This window comes from Ochlerotatus camptorhynchus, unplaced genomic scaffold (assembly GCF_037179485.1).
Source record: "Ochlerotatus camptorhynchus isolate MF236.1 unplaced genomic scaffold, CSIRO-AGI_Acam_v1.1 ptg000320l, whole genome shotgun sequence".
Classification (NCBI taxonomy): Eukaryota; Metazoa; Arthropoda; class Insecta; order Diptera; family Culicidae; genus Ochlerotatus; species Ochlerotatus camptorhynchus.
In genome coordinates this window covers 2,764,682-2,786,475 of record NW_027040808.1, presented here as the reverse complement: position 1 = coordinate 2,786,475, position 21,794 = coordinate 2,764,682, and the positions used below count along the sequence as shown (strand labels likewise).

Here is a 21,794-nt window from a genome sequence, read left to right as displayed (position 1 = left end):
AGCAACGGAGGAAGGTTTTAATCAATGTTCTGATTTACTAATCAAGCATTAAACCAAGGTTTTCCTTGGTTGAGTCAAATATCATACTTACTTCTTCGAATTACTACAAACAGATCGCCATTTCCCCTGATTCAACAGTTGCAGTCTTCCCGCCAGCGGGTTTGGACCATCTACCAACCGGGCGCCTACCTCCCGTGGATCCGATTCGATATCCTTATAACCCGAATTGGGCAACGAGGTAAAGGTGATCTTGTTTTCCGAAGTACCCTGCACAAAAAAAAAATGAAAATAGAAAACGAGAGTAAAATCAGTTCCGACAATTAACGCAATTTTCCTGCACTCTATCAACGCATACGACCCCGGCCATACATGAACGAAAGTAAAAAAAAAAAGCAGCAGTAATCACCTGTGCGAACATGGAAAGGGAAATTGAAAGCTTTTAACCGAGTAGCCGAGTTGCGGTGCTGTTGATATGCTGAGTTGTGATGGATGGCGAAAAGTGTGAAAATTTCTTCATGGAAAATACGAGTAACACGTTGGAGAAATTACTGCAATTACCCTTGGGTGTACTTGTAGGTGGGAAACTTGGGCGCGATAGGATGATAAGCAGAAAGTTGCATGGACAGGCGACATAGAAACGAATGATGTTACTTGAAAAAATCGCTTCAATATTGCCTAATTAAGTATAAGTATAATTAAAGCTTGGGGTCTCAGATAGCCTAGTAAGTAAAGGTACAGGTCCGGTCTAGAACATTTTTCGGGTTGGAAATGTTCTCGACTTCCCTGGGCATAGAAAATATTTGTACTTGCCACATAATATGTAAATTCATGCATTGCTTGGCATAGACAGGCCTCAATTACCTAATAACTGTGGAAGTGCTTCAAAGAACACTAAGTTGCGAAGTTAAAGCATATCGGCTTGGTGAATACCATTCTAAAGAGCTAGTGGATCACAAAAATGTGCGCCAATCATGCAATTTCTCAACAACCAACCGTTTTCCTCGCATTGAAGCATTTCCCTTTTCTCACTTATCTATGGAATAATAAAGATGGTAAATATTTTGCAAACTACCACTCAACGGTTATGGTAACCCACGTACCTAATTATGATGATCTCTTGGGACGCCACAGGAAACCCCGAGGAAATCTCGTACAATCATACGCAGAATCGCCCTGCCCACGACGTCCGTATCACGTTCATTCGAATCATTCATTCATAAAAAAATACGGACGATCCCCTCTATAGTAGCTCTCTCTCTCTCCCACTAGACCTAGACGGATGCCATTTTTACGATGGTAGATAAAACGGCGGACACCAAACGACATGACACCCCGGGCCACATCAGGAGTGAATCATGGCACACGACTAAAGCAGCTTTCAATCGATCTTGATTGAACTTCGGACGGGCAAAATGTCGTCATTTACCAATTGACCTCAACCGATCTCTGCGCTGCACATATGGTGGAACTGTGCAATTTAAGCCATCATCTCGGTTGTTGTAAACACGTAATTGGCTTAGCGCGAACTGCCAGATCGTCTTAATTAATTAACGGCTGACCTAACCTTTTGCTCTGCTCAGCGAAAGCGGATGTTTACAGCATTCACTCGCTCGCAAGAGCGCTTCGGAGGCATGAATGAAAACTAGGGGCGGAACATTTTGTCACGCGAGACCCTCTAGTTGTGTTTGGGCCATTCACCTGCTTCCAAATGCTATACAGTACATAGTGGAAGCGTCGAGTGAATGACATGCGAAGCTATTGACATTACAATCCGTACGGGAATGATTGTGATGGTGTGGTTGGGACCGTACTGTTACAGCACGACATTAGAGTGATTTTTTTTTATTGCGTGATGGAAGCTATTAAAACGTCACATTGGAGTGCAATACCAGAAGATTTGATCCGTTTTCAAAAGCCGATTCCGTGGAATGAACGAGCACGTCACCGTTACGCCGCGCATGACTCAGTCTGTTTGAATGTTTAGCTGCCACTGGAATCAATGTGGGTGTGGACATCTCAGGCGGCTTTGTCACCTGTTGGATCAATATTACATAGGTAGCTGATAAATAAATGTAAACATACAAAATTACATTTATCTGTGAACACTATAGATTAGCTGAGAATGATTCACATATGCCTTGCAGGGATCGTCTGGAAGCTCCCGCACAGCACAAAAATAGGTTGTTGTTGTTTTGTGTGCTATTCCGTTCGCAATGCTGAGTTTCAAAATGTTTCAAACTACTCGACATTTCAAAAGTTTAAAACTGTCAAAAATGAAACTGCAACAAGGTCAGCGCAATGCTTAGTTTTAAAAGGTGTTTGGTATGAATTCGTACATATGTGTGCGTTTGTTTGCTTCGGTGATTTTAGCAAGGAGAAGGTTTTTCTGATTCAAGAACATGTTTCCTGGAACAAGATGATTACAACAACGTACTCCAGTGTCAGGTAACGAGTTCGAAGCAAGAGAAGAGGTCCCGGACGATTCTGCTGTCGAGACATGTAAAAGAAGTACACTGAAACCTCCGTTAACTAAGTCTTTTTTTACGCAGTATTCAATTTTCGTCCCTCTTTTTACGAAGTAAATTCCAAATAGCGAGATTTTTTTTTGTGATTTTGGGAAACTGGGATATACTGTGAAATACCCCACAATATGGGTATTTTTAGAATCGGAGTGACGTGTAGGAACAGGAAATCGATGTCTGACGCCATTTTGAAATCCAAGATGGCGGCTTCCGGTTACATAAAAACTTGGAAATTCTATCAAATACCCCACAATATGGGTATTTTTGGAATCGGAGTGACTTGTAGGGACCAGAAATCGATGTGTGACGCCATTTTTAAATCCAAGATGGCGGCTTCCGGTTACAGAAAAACTTGGAAATTCTGCCAAATACCTCACAATATGGGTATTTTTGGAATCGGAGTGACGTTAAGGAAGCGAAAATCGATGTCTGACGCCATTTTTAAATCCAATATGGTGGCTTCCGGTAACAGAAAAATTGGTAAATACCACCACGTCACCTCGATTCTTAAGATACCCATATTGTAGGTTATTTAACATTATTTTTATGTTTTTATGTAACCGGAAGTCACCATATTGAATTTCAAAATGGCGTCAGACATGGGTTTTCAGTCCTAATAAGTCACCCCGATTCCAAAAAAACCCATATGGTGGGGTATATCAGTGTTTCTGTAACCGGATGTCACCATCTTGGATTTCAAAATGGCCTCAGACATGGATTCACGGATCTCACAGGTCACCCTGATTCCAAAAATACCCATATTGTGGGGTATTTGCTAATATTTTAAAAAACCTCTTTTTACGAAGTAAATCCCAAATAACGAGTTTTCTTTTTACGAAGTAAATTCCAAATAACGAGGTTTTTTAACGCACTAATTCGATTTACGAACCCCCGTTTTGGTTCGTAAATGGAGGTTCCAGTGTACTATCTGAAGTACGATTCGATGACGGAGGAGATTCCGGTGGCCATCATATTCAAAGCTATGGTAACTGATTCGAATAAGCAGATTAGGCAAGTGGTAAGCATCGATACGGATACCTAGCCGCTTCGATGCTGTAAGCGGTTAAGCTACGCAATAGCGGGCTCTGGAGTACACTGACCCTACAATTATGGATCAGCTAAAGCAATTATGGCTATGGGTCAGTCAGTCTAGCGTGTTAATCAAATGGAAGTGATCCATAATTGTGAGGTCAGTATACATGGGAGTGAAGCAACAGGTATAAGGCAATGGCCGAGATTTACAGGTGGTGAGCTGCTCGTGAATCGGTAATTTAAATTGTCTTCGCAGGTGAAAGCAACCTACATCTCAGCGTTCTAAATGATGACCAGGGTGAACTCACAGTTTTAAAAGACGTGGAAGGTTCGGTGCAGCCAAGCCTGTGAAAAAATGCTGTGTCTATCGGACATTGGATACACTTGAACTTGAAGCTTTCGGTTTGGTGGAGAACTTTGGATTTTGATGACAATGTACAAACTTTTCATGCACAAATTGGCGACAAATTCAGTTCTCTACACGGTCATAAAGGTGTTATCATAATGATTGTCGATCAGGGAGAGCTTCTATTCAACGATTGCGGAATGTCAGCGGATATAATCATGAACTCGAACAGTTTCTTCGCGTCAATATCATGGATTCCTTAGCAACCAAATTAAGCAATGACACCGATACTGGCCATGTATCCTAGTCTTAACCATTTCAAACTAGAGAACAACGAATAGAAGACTATGAATCACATAGATGAAGATTAACTAACTGATGTTTTCCTTGTTTCAAGTTCATCCTCGGTGGACAAAACCAATCAACAAGGCATAAAAAGTAACAAGGTCTAAAATGTGTTCCTTTGATTACTGAAAAATCCTGTCTCAAAGTTTGAAGTAGTCAGGACTAGGAATCGGTGGTAGATCTTACATCCCGTAACGTACCACGAAAAGGTGATCTACCCACATTACGGGGCGTTCAGGTGTGATAGTCAGTAAATCACTTGAACTTCAATATAGTAAAGCTGGAGTTTTGAATGGTACAATCCAATACGGAACCACCTTCAATGGATCCAAAAGCCAAGATGTACCGTTTGCGTGATAATGTTTGCACCATCGTACAAATAAGGTTCCCGTTTGACCTGTGCATACAATGCCTTGGATTTCTTTGCATGCACGTAGCCTATAGCTCACACCGTAGGAGGCTGTGTATAAAAGAAAACGATTTACTTAGTTTGACAGTTGCACCATGACGAAGTGGCAGCGTATTCGTGATTTGTCCCACGCGCAAATGTGGGAGTGTCCCGGTGGACCGTCAAAAGGGTTTTAGACCGAGAAAAGAAAGGACAACTATCCGCGAAGGTGGCCACAGGTCATCCGAGGTCAGCTCGGGTTCCGAGGGTTATCGCTGCTGTCAAAAGGAAGATTCGGGTGAATCCAGTACGTTCAATAAGGAAAATGGCAAAGGAACACGGGATCAGTGGCTTTACGACACGGAAGATCGTAAAGGAGGATTGCGGGGCGAAGTCGAGGGCACGGAAAAAAAAACCCCACATGATTACCAACCGCATCAGGGAGCTACGAGTCGAACGATGCAAGAAACTGAACTTCCTTAAGCAAAAAAATCCGGTAATCCTGTTCACCGACGAGAGCATGTTTACCGTCGATCCCGTATCAAATTCAAGAACCGACCGGTGGCCGACGAGCACAAGAACGGGTATCTGACCAAGCATCCTGCTAGCGTTATGATGTTTGGATTGGTGGCTTCCGATGGCAAAAAAAGGATCCGGTGTTCATTCCAGAAGGCGACAAGATCAACACGGAGGTCTACATCGGGATTTTAAGTAAGTATGTTCTTCCGTGAATCAAAGAACAGTACGGTCCGAAATCAAATGTTGTATTTCAACAAGATGGGGCTCCGTGCCACACCTCGAACCGCACTCAGAAGTAGTTGAAGGAACATCTTCCGTTCTGGGCGAAGGATATGTGCCCGCCATCCAGCCCCGATCTTAATCCGCTGGATTACTCAATATGGCGCGTCATGAAGGCCAAGGCCTGTTCTAAACGCTACCCGAGTACAGCAAGCCTCAGACAAACATTGACCCGTACCTGGAGAGAAATGGATCCAGACTACATTATTAGAACATGCCGTGCATTCCGGAAGCGTGTGGAGGCCGTTTTCCAGCAAGTGGAAACTCGATCGATGATTAACATAGTTTAAGACTCTGAGATACATCCCCCTTTGAAGAACAAAAAAAACTCAAAAACGAAATTTTTGAGAATTTTTTTAATTTTGACATTGCTCAATGGTGCAAATATTATCCCGCATACGGTATAGTATTGTTGAACAGATGAAGACTGATCATGCAGACGTATTCAAAAAATATCGAAAGAAGTTTTTGTAGATATCTGATCACCTGAAGGTCTTTGGAATAATTCATGAGTCCCGTGATGCCCGTGATAAGAAAATATCTGAGAGACGCAATTTGAATCGTTGGATACGTTTAGAATGATATGAAGGCTTGAAAAATATCTTTGGAATAATTTCTGAGCAACTTGGTATTATGAGAGAATATCTGAGAGATGTGATTTAAATTATTGGAGAAGTATTGAAAAAATATTCAGAGATGTTTTTTGGAAAACACACATGAAGATCATTGGAAAAAAATTAGGATTCATCTTGTTTCCTGAGAGAATAGTTGAGAGACATTATTTGACTGTTTGGCATCTTCAATATAGTACCTGTACAAGCTGAAGACTTAAAAAATGTCCTGAGTACTTTATGGAGATCTATGATTACCGGAATGGTTATAAAATAGTATCTGAGTCGCTTGGATGAGAAAATATCTTAGGGATGTAATTTGGATTGTTGAACATTTATAGAGATTATTTTATAGCTGATCACCTGATGCAGGTCTTTATAAACATATATGAAAGACGTGATTTAAATTCTTGAACAGATGAAGATCTTTAGAATAATGCTTGATCGACCTGAAGACTTGAAACAATATCATGAGAAGTTTTTGGAGATCTCTGATCACATCAAGGTCTTTGTAATATTTTCTGTGTCACTTGGTATCATGAAAGATTATCTGGGAGATGTGAGGACGTAGTATAGTACCTGATCAACCTGAAATATTTGAAAAGCATTCAGAGGACTTTATGGAAATCTTAAAACTCATTAAGGTCATCGGAATAATTTCTGAGCTGCCTGGTATCATATGAGAGAATATCAGAGTGATGTGATTTGGATTGTTGGATACCAGATCATCCTGAAGTCTTGAAAAAGTAACCTGAGGTTATCATGGGAATCTCTGATCACCTTATGGTCTTCGGAATAATTGGTATCATGAGAGAACATCTAATAAACGTGATTTGAATTGTTCGATAGTTGAAGATCTTTAGAATGATACCTGATCAACCTGAAATCGTGAAAAAATATCAAGTGGACTTCATGTTGATCTTAGAACAGCTGAAGATCATTGGAATAATTTCTGAGCAGCCTGGTATCATATGAGAGAATATCTGTTTGATGTAAAAGATGCAAGCACTTTGATGAAATTAGTTCTTATACCACACAATTCCCAGAACTTCTATGATGATCCCCGATCTTTTATCGAACAATTCAAATCTCGTTTATTAGATGTTCTCTCATGATACCAGGTTGCTCAGAAATTATTCCGAAGCTCATTTCGTTCAGAGATCCCCATGATAATCGCAGGATACTTTGTCTTTATCAAGACTTCAGGTTGATCAGATATCATTCTGAAAATATCCAACTGTCCAGCAATCCAAATCACATTTTTTTGATATTCTCTTATATGGTACCAGGCAGCTTAGCCTGGATACTTCTTCAAGACTTCAGGGTGATGAGGTACTTTTCTCTCGTAATACCAGGTGTCTCAGAAATTATTGCACAGACCAACAAGTGGTTATAGATCTATACAAATATCTCTAAATATTTTTTTCAAGACTTCGGATAGATCAGGTATGATGCCTGAAGATTAGCGCTACACCAAATATTTGGCCGCCATAGTATTTGGTCGAATACTTTGGCCGAATATCAGGCTTTGAGCTAACAAAATTCCACTCAATCGTTATATCGACCACTCATTTGTAATAACATGGCCAAATATCATTAAAATTTCACATGTAAGCACCGAATACCAGGCCAAATAGCACTATTCGGTGCAGCTCTACTGAAGATCTTTATCTATACAGCAATCCATCACATCTCTCAGATATTCTTTCATATGATACCAGGCAACTCAGAAATTATTCCAGAAACATTCATATGCACAGCAAAAAATAAATTTTAATATTATATCCAAGAGGATGCACTTCAATCATGTTGAAAATCTCATGTAATTTTTATGACCCCAAAAATAAACAAATGCTGTAAAAGCAGCGTAATGTCAGTTCATGCGCTGTATTAATGATAATTTTGTCCTTTTTAGCAAGTAATATTACACCATATTTTTGACACGATTGAAGTGCATCCACTTTGATGTGATATCAAAATTAATTTTTTGCTGTGTGTTTGAAGATTTCCATAAAGTTATGTGGCTTTTTTTCAAGACATCGGAGTGATCAGCTACTATTCTAAAGATCTTAAAGTGTCCAACCATTCAAATCGATGACACTTATGAAGACTGCACGTTGTAGTCGAAATTCGTATCTGTCATGAATACTAAAATTAATTAAGTGGAATTAACTGGAAGCAAAAAATGTTTTATTTAATTCAAATCACATCTTCAGATATTTTTGTCATGTGCTATCAGCAAACTCAGAAATTGATACAACGACCTTCAGGTGATCAGAGATCTCCATAAAATCCACTGGATATTTTTTTCAAGACCTCAGGATGACAAGGTATTTTTCTGTGAACAATCTGTTGGAGCGAGAGTCCTTGTGTGATCGATTCCTTAGTGGTGTTGGTTCACTCCCTCAACACAAGCCGGCTGGCTGTATTGTGCAAGGTAGTGGAGGGAGGGGGGCTCCCTGATGGCTATTTTTTCCATTCCTTTGAAGTGGACCCTACACGATTGCTTATATTGACAATAATCGTATTGTCAATACATTCTATATTGACGTCAATATATCAAGATTGACAATATATCTAAATTCACATCATCAATATTATTGTCAATAATTCCCCTTCGCTTCAATATATTGATGCGTGTGGGGTTTGCTTGAAGGTTAGTTCACTTCTTCGGATTATTATGACACGAACACATGCGCCGTAAGGGTGAACGAAACGATCTACATATCACGCTGACTTTTCTACAAAACACAATATTGTAGGTATATTTGAAAAACAAGCTTTAAGCCTATCGTATATTATGCCTAACGTCCGTATTCCAAACGTATGTATACCTAATGGGGTAAACTTGCTAATTACTATTGAAACTCCTTCCACATTTTTTTGTTTTTGGTTTGCCTAGGGAACAATCGCCGTCAAATTCAAGGGACAAATATCAAAATTTAAGAGAGTATTAAGGCTCTCTTAAATTGTGATATTTGCACTCATAAAATAAATCACATAACCAGTTGGAAATATCCATGCAAATTTCACATAACTTTCATGTGATTTGATAATTGGCAATTGTACCACTAAATCACATGAACGTTATGTGTCCAATGAAATATATATGATTACTCACATAGAATTCTGATGTTATGTGATATTCAGATAAAAATCATTATTTCTGTTTTTGGAAAAATATTATGTGCTCGGAAAAAAATCCCTTCCCGAAAACGGGAACGGACCGTGAACTAAAAATCACGGCCAGCTATCCAGAACAAAATTTTCTCAAATATACACCGTGAACTATGGTTCACGGCTGTGGTTCACGAATATGGGAACTCTTTTTTTCCCGTGTGCTTTCTTAATAGAAACTAAGTGAAAACTTTTTTCAGTGTGTCCCTTGAACTTGACGACGAGAAGAGGTTTCACTATTAGTATAGAATTCTTTATGGCACTACACAGGGACAACCATTTCAAACTTTAAATCTTCATCATTTGATACGACATTCCAAAATCAATTACAGCAGTTTACATAACAAGAAAAAGGTCAAACAATCCTAACCTAGGATTACAAAACACTTAAATTAGACAAAGCGCTCATTGACCCAGTGAACGCGCACGCATCGTGTTCCATCAATTATGCTAAGTACTTTTTTAGAACTCCACCCACCAACCGGTCCTGGGCACCCCATACATAATTAAATGAGAAGACTCCCGACCCAATTTGTCTTGCTTTGTTGTCACCCATCGCGTGCAACGAACGAAAGACGAGCGTTGTTGAGTTTTCGGATTGCCCTAATTTGCTTTGCTCGTTGACCTGTTTGGTCACCATAGTGGCGTCACGTCATTATACGCACCGCGACTTAGTCATGCTCGAACAGATTTCGTAAGCCAATATAGAATGAAATTTGATGCTAACAGTCATTCTGTGTCCCTCGCAGGGGACCGCTTTCGGTTTGGGGCTCACTACAGTCTCAAATTCATACACGTTTTAGGAACCACTTTCTGCGATTCAAGCTAACTTGACTTCGAATCAAATTACCCACAATGTTTCAAATACAAACCATCGACAATTTTTTAGGTTTTCATGGCATGTATCACCAATCACTCGGGAAGTTTCAATAACTATGTCTCATAATGCAGGAGGTCATTTCCATTTATAACAACAACAAAACTGAACTTCTTAATTGAAGATTACTTTTATCCGAAAACACATACTTCACGACCTTTTTCTTTTAACTTACTAGTATTAATTATCATTATAACATCTAGTGATTTCATAATACCGAAAAACAAGTGAGTGCTTTTATCCAATAATCTTCCAAGTTATTTTGTCAGAGACCATTTAACTCCCCATTGCATAACAGCTGTAGGGTGCGATTTGCTGAACACAGTTAATTTCCCACGTTTAAGGAATCTTTACTGTACGAATTGGAAAAAAAGAAAGGCTGAACCCAGGTCAGATGCTCTACCTCTCGGTAGGTTTACTCTTAATCGATGCAAGAAGACAATCACGAAGCGTTGTGTTTCTTTTGTTGCAGCTCCGATGCTTTGTGCGGTTCCGATCCACAACGTTTAATGCACAGCGATTCAATGTGGAACACTATGCGCAGAAAGATGGAAATGGGTCTCTAATGAATTAATTTTATAAGCTTTAATTTCAGTCTGCCTAACTCTTTTCATCGCGCGCACCAGTAATTTACCGAATGACTTGCCATTCGTTTACGTCAAACTGTCTGGGATGTAGGATTGTTCAAGGATCCCCACAAATTATGTGATATGATTTTAAATTCATTGTAAATGTTTTCAAATTTTAGGACCTTGAAACGAAAAAAATAAATAAACATGTTTGACCGCCGAAACATTTTATAGCAACATCCCTAGATCAAACTACGACCGCTTCCGCTGCGTGAAGTCACTGTTTTTTTTTTTCTTCTTATTCATACACAATTTAAGCATAATTTGTTCCATGTTGGTGGAAGTCATCCATGGAACGGTGGCGCTTGTTGCATGCTGGTGGTGTGCCTCTCATTTTTACGTAGCATTTGTAAAAGTACCTATAACAATGTTTCATGTGACGGCGGAGAAAAGTGCTGTAAGCATTTCCATGAAAGGAAGAAAATTAAGTAAAAGACGTGAGATTTCAAATCATAACATTTAAACTCAGTGTATGTGAAAGGTAACAAAAGAGTTATAGCATTTATAGAGGTGGGTTTGAAATGGATTTTGTAAAAATTTATGCAATAAAATTCATAAATATGAAGATTTTTTTTTCCTCTGTTCGGGACCTAACACTACTGCGACCAGTAAATTGATCTATTGTAGTATATCCCGTGTCCTTAGTTTAGTGCATGTCGTATTACTCCATCACTATTGAGAAATGATGAAGTATTCGATTTTTTTACAGTTGTCACTCTTGCATTTATCGCAAGGATCCGACTCTAATTGAAAGGTCCCGCTATTTATACCCTTCGGAGTGTTGAAACACCCTCCAAAGGCGCGCCCCTTTGTCAATCAAAATTGGATTCCTTAGCAACAAAATTAAGGTATGACACCGATAATGACCATGCATCAGAGCCCTAGTCTTAACCACTTCAAACTATGGAACAACGAATAGAAGATTAGGAATCACATAGATGAAGACAACTAACTCATTTTTTTCCTTCTTTCAAGATCATCCTCGGTAGACAAAGCCGAGTCTTGTCACTATCAACAAGGCATAAAAAGTAACAAGGACTAAGATGTGTTCCTTGGATTACTGAAAAATCATATTCCTCTAGTTTGAAGTAGTTAGGACTAGGAATCGGTGGTAGATCTTACATCCCGTAACGTACCACGAAAAGGTGATCTACCCACATTACGGGGCTAATATGAAGATTACTCGAACAAATCTTCATATAGACCGCCGTCAGAAGGCAAGGTGAAATTGTTTCGCAACAAGTCAATCCTCATAACTTTATAGTTTTTGATCCTAAGCTGCAAGTAGACTAGTTGACTTTGTATTCCCCCTTGCTCGATTCTCCCCTGTAGGTTAATGGAATTAAGGAAAAATAAAGTTAAAATATGGTATTACTTGGCAGCATGCTTGGCATGCTCAGTTGTACACATCAACTGCTCATTTGTTAATAACTTTTCACTCAGTTATTGAAAATTGATTTTCTTTTAAGTAATTGATAGATTAGGATCATGGCTTACTATATACTTAACATTTATTACTAGAATTAAAATCTACTTTTTCTTACATACCTATAACAAGCTTAAACTTTGTTCTAGCTATTGCTTCAAACAGAACTATGCTTTGTCAACTGTGTGGAAAGTTATTAGCAAATGAGCAGTTTGTGACCAAAACTGTGTATGCCAAGCATGCTTGGCAGTCCATGAGAAAATATGTGTTTTAACTGTTCTGTACTGTAGTATTTGACCTAAACTTCAAGCCGATTAGTTGTTTTGGTGTTTCTGCTTGTCAAATCCCCTATAAGTGAATTGATTTAATTAAAGAAAATGTGCTATAACTTCTCGAGGAATAATTATAGTTACTACCCAACTAACAATTTTAGCTGCAGATTAGCTTACACAGCCAAAAATTGGCTTATACAGCTAATATTTGCCTGTATAAGCTAGTCTGCAGCTAAAATTGTTTGTTGGGTACTGAGTCTGCTTTTATCATTTACCATCACACGCAATGAGTAGCGCTCCAACGCAGTGTAGATGAATTGCGTTTGTTTTGCGTTGTCACGTACGAGCGAAATGAACAAATGAATTCATTACACATCAACGAATACGCGTTTAATGATATTCACCAGTGCTAGATTATCCAACCCAAAAATGTAAAAATCATAAGTGATTCTCAAAGGCAAAATAATCAAATTTTTTTTGAGCAATAAACTCCTATCGAACTGTGTGTGAAAACCAACACGACACGTTCTTCAGCGCTATATTTTTTTCCTTGATTTGTTTTCCGTCGATCTTGTTTTCCGTACTGAGTACCAATGCTGCCAACGCCAGGGAGGCAGCTCCCACACCTGGACCCTACCTATCGACCCATCAAACTCATGGACCGGGGACCTACGGCTTTGCTTCCCTTCCGAAGGAAGGCTTGATCAGAGCTTTTACTGTTACTCGCGTTGTTGTAACGGCATTCAAACCCGGCACCGACAACGACGGCAAGTTTCTGAAAATACACGATAAACAAGTGATCTGACACTAAATCTCTTTAATATGAATGGACCTGGGACCGCATTTTTCTGTTCAGTAAGCAAGCCACTGCAACCGACGATCTTTAAAATCCGGAAACTAAAAGCGACGAAAAAGCACTTAGGCTTTCATTAAGTTCCACTTTTTAAACTAATTCGTTTATTTACTAGGCTCAGTCATGTGTGACACTTTGCGGAGCCAAAAATCAGTAATGCTTGAATTTACATTTTAAACAGCAGTAGTTCTAAGTTTGTATTGGGTACCAATTACGCGTGGCGGGCTCGAGGTTAATGGGTAACAATTTCGATTGGAAGGATGTAGGTAGGCAACTGGTTTCTGAAGCATCCTTCAGAACTCTCGGACGGTTGACCAAATCCTGGCTGGACAGGGGAAAGTAGCACAGAAACAGAAGGATATTAAGACTGGGACACAATGGCTGGAAATTGTTTGCAAAGGAGGGGATGGTCACATCAAACTCTAACATCAGACAAACAAAGGAATTCGTAGATCGCCTGCATGTAGGGAAGATCACAGGTTCCCAATACATCTCTTACTTCACGGAAGGTTTGTCTACCTCGGGCCACAAGGGTATCCAACATTCGTGCTCTGGAGGCGTCATTACTTGGGCAATACTTACGTCCAGACCTTTGAACCACGCTCTCGAAGAAACATTTGAAATAATGGAATGTAACCACCGCCCAAGAGAATTACTTGTCCAATCGTTTTGCCAACTTAAAAGAGAACTCTGACGAACTAATGGGAAATATTCATCATGTGAAATTCTTCTATCATAAATCTCGCCTTGTTGCGCGCCCACCTTTGCGAGAGAGTCTGCCTTCTCAATGCCTAGGATTGAGCAACATGAGGGGTACAAAGGTAATCATATAAGATCTTTCGACCAGCAAACTCCCCAACCAACCAACAAGCCCGCTAATGCGCCTTTTTTGCAATATAAGACCAATATGCGGCTAATATAAAGCTTAGCATGACCTATGTTAGCCGTGTATGAGGCTTATATTGCAAAAATGCGAATTAGCGGGCTTGTTGGTTACTTGGGTCATCTGCTCCCTTACCTTTGAAAGCAAATACTTGTTTCATCGACCGAATAGCCTCAATCGAACTGAGACTATCCGAGAAGATGAAGCAATGGTCTATGGGCATGTCGGAAATCATCCCCAATGCGAAGTTGATTGCTGCTAGCTCAGCAACATAAACGGGTAAAGGTTCCTGAAGTTTCCGAAAGGCGGTTGAGTATTCATTGAAGACGCTGAAGCCAGTGGATTCATCAATGCGTGATCCATCAGTGAAAAATCTTCTATTGCAATTGACTTGTTGGTACTTTTCAGCAAAATACGGGGAATTGAGATAGGTCGAAGTTGATCTGGAACTCCATGAATAGCTTGTTTCATGGAGAGATCATAGTCAATGGGGGAACTGTAGATAGTAAAGCATACACGAAGGGGGTTACAGCACGGAAGGCTAATATCCGATGACATATAATTAAGATAGATTCGCACGAATCTAGACTGGGTGCTCAATTCGAGCATTGCTTCGAAGTTTTCAATCACAAGGTTGTTACTGACACTACATTTAATCACGGTGGTGTAGTGGTAAGCGTGATTACCTCTCACCCCAGCAGGCCTGGGTTCAATCCCAGTCGGCGCCGCCGGGATGTTCTGAGGCATAACATCTCTGATCACGCCTTCCTTCGGATGGGAAGTAAAGCCGTTGGTCCCCGGTTCATGAGTTGATGGGTCGATAGGTAGGGTCCAGGTGTGGGAGCTGCCTTCCTGGCACGTCGGTAGCATTGGTGCTCAGCACGGAAAACAAGATCGACGGAAAAAACAAACCAAAGGAAAAAAAAAAAAAAAAACTACATTTAATCAATACTCTTAATGAGAACTCCCAGAAACGGTTCTGCAAGGGTTTTACTCCCGCTAGAACCTCTAGGCTCATATTGTGTGTTGAATGCATACAGTCAAGGGCAATACATAAACAACGATATTGAATGCGTTCCAATTTAATTAGGTGGGTTTTTCTTGCTGAGAGGAAGCAAAAAGAGCCATACTCAAGAACTGCAAGAATAGTTGTTTTATACAGTTTAATTAGGTCTTCCGGGTGAGCACCCCACCATGTTCCTTGTTAACACTACCAATTCAGTTTTTTGCGGTGAAAATTCGATCCCTAAATTTCTTGCCCAGAAAGACAGATTATTTCGGGAATTTTGCAATGGTTTTTGCAAGATTTTCGCACGTGGACCTCTCAGGGAAACCACGGCATCGTCTGCAAGCTGTCTAAGCGTGCATCAATTATTTATTTACGATCACCGCCTTCGACTAAGTCGCACAGACTGAACTACTTAATACTATTTTCTAGACTTAATTCCTAATCCTACACGCAAGCCAAAAATCTATTACAATGAATGTTAGTTCCGTTTCCTATCATCCTCTGTTCATGAACATCGCAACGAATGCTAGAAATTGACCATGCAGGCGATGTAATGGTTTTTTGTCTTTTTGTATTTCGTGTTCTATCTACGCTTTCGACTATACCAGTAAGCTTGTAGAACGACGCACATTGTAGAACATTGTAGAACGACGCACACACTTGTCTCGAATCTGTCCAGCAGAAAAAGCATACGAAGTCGAGCATGCGAGAAAATGAGCGCTTCATGTTTGCTTTTAGGCTTTGAAAGAAGCAAGGAGAGAGCAGTGGAGAAAGCACAGGTCTGATAATCGCAACGTCCGTGGTTCGAGTCCAGTCGGCAACCTTTTTTCTATTTTTTTTCGACATAATTAATTTCACTCACTAATACACTCCACATTTTTCGGTCTCCAATTTTCTTACATCGGACCGCAGCTAGGTATATCGCATCCTCGGTTCATGCGGTCTCCACTAACATCCTCTGATAATGAATCACACATAATTGTAAGCGAATCTTACATCCCCCGGTTGGGTGTATGTGAAAATACAGTTTTGGACATGTTAAAATCGAATTTGTCGTCAACTTCATTAAAAGCCCGGAGACACGAATCAAGTGGATTTTGATGCCCATAGTTCGTCCTGTGGTACGGAATTGCCAGTAGAGGTGAACTTCGGAAGCGACGTGGAGGAATGTTGATCGGTATCTGCTCAAGAAGTGCAGGACAGTCAATACCTCCTGTAATGACATCAAATACGAACATACGCTGCATTTTAATTCGCCTCGATGACAGACTTTCTAAGTTGATCAATCGGCATCGGTCGGGGTAAGAAGGAAGATTCACTGGGTCATTCCAGGGAAGCTGGCGTAGAGCGAATCGTATGAATTTCCTCTGCACACGCTCAATTGCTAAGATCTGCGTCGCGTAGAATGCTGTCCATACAGGAGCAGCATACTCCAGGATACTTCGCACTAACGAACAATATAACGTTTTGATGGCGTACACATCAGTAAAATCTGAAGCATGTCGACGAATAAATCCGAGTGCAGAAAATGCTTTGGCGCATATAATAGCTACATGTTCGTTAAACTTCAATTTTGAGTCAATAGTAACGCCCAGATCACAAATCGATAGAACTCGCTCCAGTATGACAGATTCCATTTTAAATTGATGGACAATGGGCCTGGTGCGTCGCGTAGACGAAATCATTTGGCATTTGTCCCAGTTCACGCGCATTCCATTATCGCTACACCAAAGGAGCATAACGTTTATGTCCTCTTGCAACGCCATGCAGTCTTCTGAAGAAATGATGACACGATAAATCTTCAAGTCGTCGGCAAAAAAAGGTTAAAAGAAGAGAGCAGCATACACAAGTCATTTACGAAGATATTGAAGATCAGCGGCCCAAGAACGCTTCCTTGGGGTACACTGGGATTGTGCCGCATTCACTACAACACAACCGGTTCTGTCCGACAGTTACGAGAACAACCACTGCGTTATCCATTCCGGAAACCCCATGTGTACCATTTTGTCTATGACCAAGATATGTGGTACAGTGTCGAAGGCCTTGGCGAAATCTATATAAATCGAATCAACTTGTTGTCCATGTTCAACTTCGCGAGACAAGGTGTTGACGTAACACATCAGATTTGTAGTCGTGGAGCGTTGTTTCATGAAACCATGTTGGCTGCCGGACATTAATGAAGATACGGCGTTATGCAGAACGTTATGCACCAGTTTTTCGAAAATTTTGCTCAAGCAACATAAGACAGAAACACCTCGATAGTTCGTGACTCGATTACAGTTGCCGGATTTGTAGATTGGAATGATAGAAGCTGATTTACAAGCCACTGGGAACATCCTGTCATGCAGCGAACGGTTGAATAGAGATGTTATGGGAGATGCAAGTGCGGTGGAGCAATTCTTCAGCAGCAAGGGTGGTATACCGTCCATTCCAGGTCCTTTATCAACGTCGAGTTCTTCAATGGCTTTCACCACTTCGACAACGGAAAACTGAACGTCGGGTAGATTTATGTCTGGTGAAGCAATATGGGCAAAGCGGTTGAAGCGAGGAACAGGCGATGATTTGCTAAATACGCTCTCGAAGAACTTGGCGAATAGGCTTGCTGCTTCCGAATTAGAGCTAGCGATGGTTTCGTCGTATTTAACGTTAGTTGGAATGCGAGTAGCCGATTTTTGGCTTCTGACAAAATTCCAGAAACATGAAGGATTTTGCTTGACATCTGATTGAATCTTAGCCATGTAACTTTCATACGTGGAAAAGAGAAGTGCCTTGTACGTTGTTTCCACTTCCTGAAGGTTATTCCGCTCACTATCGGACTTCATCAGAAAGAAACGGCTGCGTGCTTTCCTGAGGACGTTTCGTAGATGACGTAGTTCAGAGGTCCACCATGGCTTGTTGTAGACTGAAGAAGCTCGTTGTCTCTTTTGAGGTACTTGGTCACTAAGAACTTCTTAAAGTTTAACATAGAAAGCTGATACAGACTCGTCCAATGATTCCCGTTGCAGTAGAGCATCCCATTCGATGTTTGAGAGCACGTCATCCAAACGACCAAAATCACACGACTGAAAATTAAAGTTGAATCTCACATCCCCATCGTCCGTTGTGATTGTGCCATTACAGCTTTCGTCAAGAAGCAAGATAAATGGTGCGTGATGGTCGTCAATTGGTAAAAGTGGAGTTGATGGTACAATGAGGTCAAAGTACTCCGGTAGATTGACAAACACAAGATCGAGGAGTCTGCCATTAGTATTCACAACATCGTTGACCTGACGCAAACCAGAGGCAAACATATATATTATCTAAGCAGTTATCAATATCTTTGACATAGAAATTATAAAGTAAAGGACTTAAACATGAAACTTGGGGAAAGCCCATGGAGCTAATTCTAGAAGTTGTCAGTTGACCTAGATTGAGGGCCATTTGTTTTTCTGACAGCAAATTATACAAGAAATTGTTTAAAATACCGGGTTATCCAATACTGTGCAAATTGTCTGACAGTATGTCTATGGAAACAGAATCAAATGTACCCTTAATATCCAAAAAGACTGAAGCCAATTGCTCCTTGTGCGCAAAGGCCAGCATCGCTAGACAATCGTTTGTTCTTTTACTCTTTCAGAAAACAAATTGCGTATTTGAAAGTAGGTTGTTTGATCCAACCCAATGGTCTTTATAGGATTATTTTTTCTAATAATTTCCTCAGGCATGATAACATAGAGATCGGACGGTAATAATTGTGATCAGACGCTGGTTTCCCAGGCTTTTGAATAGCTATTACTTTAACCTGTCGCCATGCTGGTGGAACTATATTGAATTTCATAAATGAATTATATAGGTAAGTAATTGTCTTTTAGCGATATCGGGGAGGTTTTTTAGAAGGTCGAATTTGATCATATCGCTTTCCGGAGCAGAGTTATTCGATGAAAGAAGTGCCATTGACAATTCCAGCATTGTAAATGGTTCATCCAGAGAACCGTTACTTCGGGCTGTATCCCGTAAATTGTGTTGTGCTGGTACAGAGTCTGGATAAACCTTTTTAGCGAAGTCGAATATCCATTGGGAGGAGTATTCTTCACTCTCATTGGAAGATGAGCGGTTTCGCATATAGCGAGCCTTTTTCCAACGCGTTGTTATCGATGTTTCTCTAGAAAGTCCCTCGATAAAAGTACGCCAGAAATTTCGTTTCTTTCCTTTTAGTATGTTTTCAAGCTTTTTTCAAGCATTAGATACTTTTCAAAAAGCTCAGATCTTTCATGTCTAAGATAATCTTTAAAGGCATCGGATTTCTCCAGATACAACTTTGTGCATTCGTCATCCCATCCAGGGGTGGCGGGTCTTCTTTTGAAGGATGCACTTGGAACACGTCGTTTCTGAGCTTCTAATGCGCTTTTGTAGATTAGTTCGGTGAAGAAACGATACTCGTCCAATGGTGGTAGAGGATCGGTAGAATCAATACCAAGAGTTACAGCCGATACAATTTTTTGCCAATCGATGTTCCTCATGAGGTCAAAAGGAACTTGAATTGACTGATCTGTTTTTAGACGACCAATGTTTCGATTTTCAGTTTACGCATTGTACTGGCTACCATAACAAACTATGACTGGCTTCACGATTATTTAAGTCCTGGTTGAACAAGCTATTCAAATTACGTTCTCGAAAGTAGTCAAAAGTGTATTCCAAATTTGATAATGCGAGCGTCCTATTTTATCAGTTACGGTTTTCTAGAATAATAATAGCCTGGGATAAATCTAATGTCCTTTCCTCTACAAGACTCAACTATGCTCTTACACTTGGGTGCACACCTTACCGACAGTATCGCATTTCTTATGTTCAACTAAAACCGCAAAATAGATCACCCGTGATCGAGGTTATCCCAGCAGGAAACAAACTTGGTTAATGGTATCTTTCAATATTGATTGATTGTATATTCAATGAATGAATTTTAAAAACGATGTCCCATTGAATAAGATAGCTGGAAACGACAGTTTGTCATAAATTATTTTACGTAAGATTTAAATACCGCCTTGTGTACTCTTGTTCAACTGTAAGAAAGGCATCTTCAAACAGCTTGGCTCCCAATGACGGTTCGTGACAGATTAATTCTGGCTCCTATTTTTCGAGTCTGCTTCTCCCTCCAAACAATCACCCATTCCATGCAGAAATTTTAGACCGGTAAATTGGAATATGAATTCAGAATTCTACTTCTTCTTGACCAAACAAACAAAACAAGGCCTTTCGAACAAAAGTATGTGAAGTAATCAATATGACAAAAACCATAATTTGGGCGGTAGAGTGTTAATTCTATAACAAATTTCTAAAAGCCTTTCGACAACTACTAGACATAATCTGTACGTGTAGTGATTGAAAAATATAAGAGAATCTTATGTGTCCCAGCATGTGGGAGCACAAAACCGTTTACCCAAATGTATCCTACCCTACTCATCAAGTGGCATCAATACCATCTCTTCTCGATTTCCTCCAATTTTTCACTTAAGTCGTTACCATAATTTCAATTGAACTTGAATCGCACCATTTGATCGCTTGAAAAGCAATAGCGAAAATGAGTCAATTAAAACCAATCCGGTGCCAAGCGGCAGGTACCACATCATACTCAAATAAAATTTACACCACCACCACCAACCGAAAACCGATAAGTGCATCATCGCCTGTCTAACACCACCGTCTCGGTAGTGGCAGGTGAACGATGATCGTGCGCCAATTTGACGCAAATGTGCGATACACATCATCATCGTCGCTGGTCGTTGTGAATCGACACGATCATGATCATCGCCGAGATCGCAAAAACCGATAATTAACCATCCAACGGCGACGTCGTCGCACGTGTCGAGCCCATTTTGAGCCCACGATGATGACGATGATGATGCAGCCGAGCATGAAGCCGCATAATTACCTTCTGCATTATGCCAATTTTGCTATGAACCTGCACTTTTGATTTTGATGGCGTGGAAAACAGAGTGTTGGAGAGGTGGAGGGTTTTCTGAATAGTGTTTTGACCGGACGAACCCAAACAAATGGTTGTAGGTAACCGGTGCCAGACGGGTTCGGGTTGTACAGTGAGTCAGACCATTTTGCTTTCCTCATTAGAATAGTCGGTACACGAGTTGTATCCATTTCTAATTGGGGTACGGGCAGAATTGAATGAATAGAGCTTCGTCCAACAGGTGTTGCATCCGGCTTCATGCAGGAAGCTCGCCTCTTTCTGTTATAATCATCCACGTGCTGCATTTTTTTCCTATGTTGAAGAATGCGTGTGAGAATGAAATGTTAAGGGAAGAATCAACATGAAAGAGAAATGACAGAAGAAAGCCACGAAGTCCTTAAGGGTATGAGCACAGACAAACAGACATAACACATTGAATATTTCTCAATGTAAAACATCGTCGCTAAAACATTATCACCATCTATTGAGTACACTGTGGTGGGTAGTACGCTGAACAGATGGCGGTAGTGTGTAAACGTCAAACGCAAGGAAATTGACTATGCGCGCCACAGGTGGCGATACTACCAACTACGATACTTTTAAATTGGCCGTTAAATGCTTGTTCGATGAACAACTTGCGACTGTTATGTCTGTTTGTCTGTGGTATGAGTTTTTTTTCAAGGCCGCT

At 40.3% G+C, this 21,794-nt stretch overlaps 1 protein-coding gene across 3 annotated transcripts in view; it reads right to left on the bottom strand.

The window, feature by feature from the left end:
- Positions 1 to 21,794, bottom strand: part of bark (protein bark beetle) — a 77,196-nt gene that overhangs the window by 13,877 nt on the left and 41,525 nt on the right. For all 3 annotated transcript variants that reach the window (XM_065229724.1, XM_065229723.1, XM_065229725.1), the window contains exon 3: positions 92 to 267. In XM_065229724.1, coding sequence (XP_065085796.1) covers positions 92 to 267 — 176 coding nt within the window. The remainder of the gene's footprint in view (positions 1 to 91; positions 268 to 21,794) is intronic.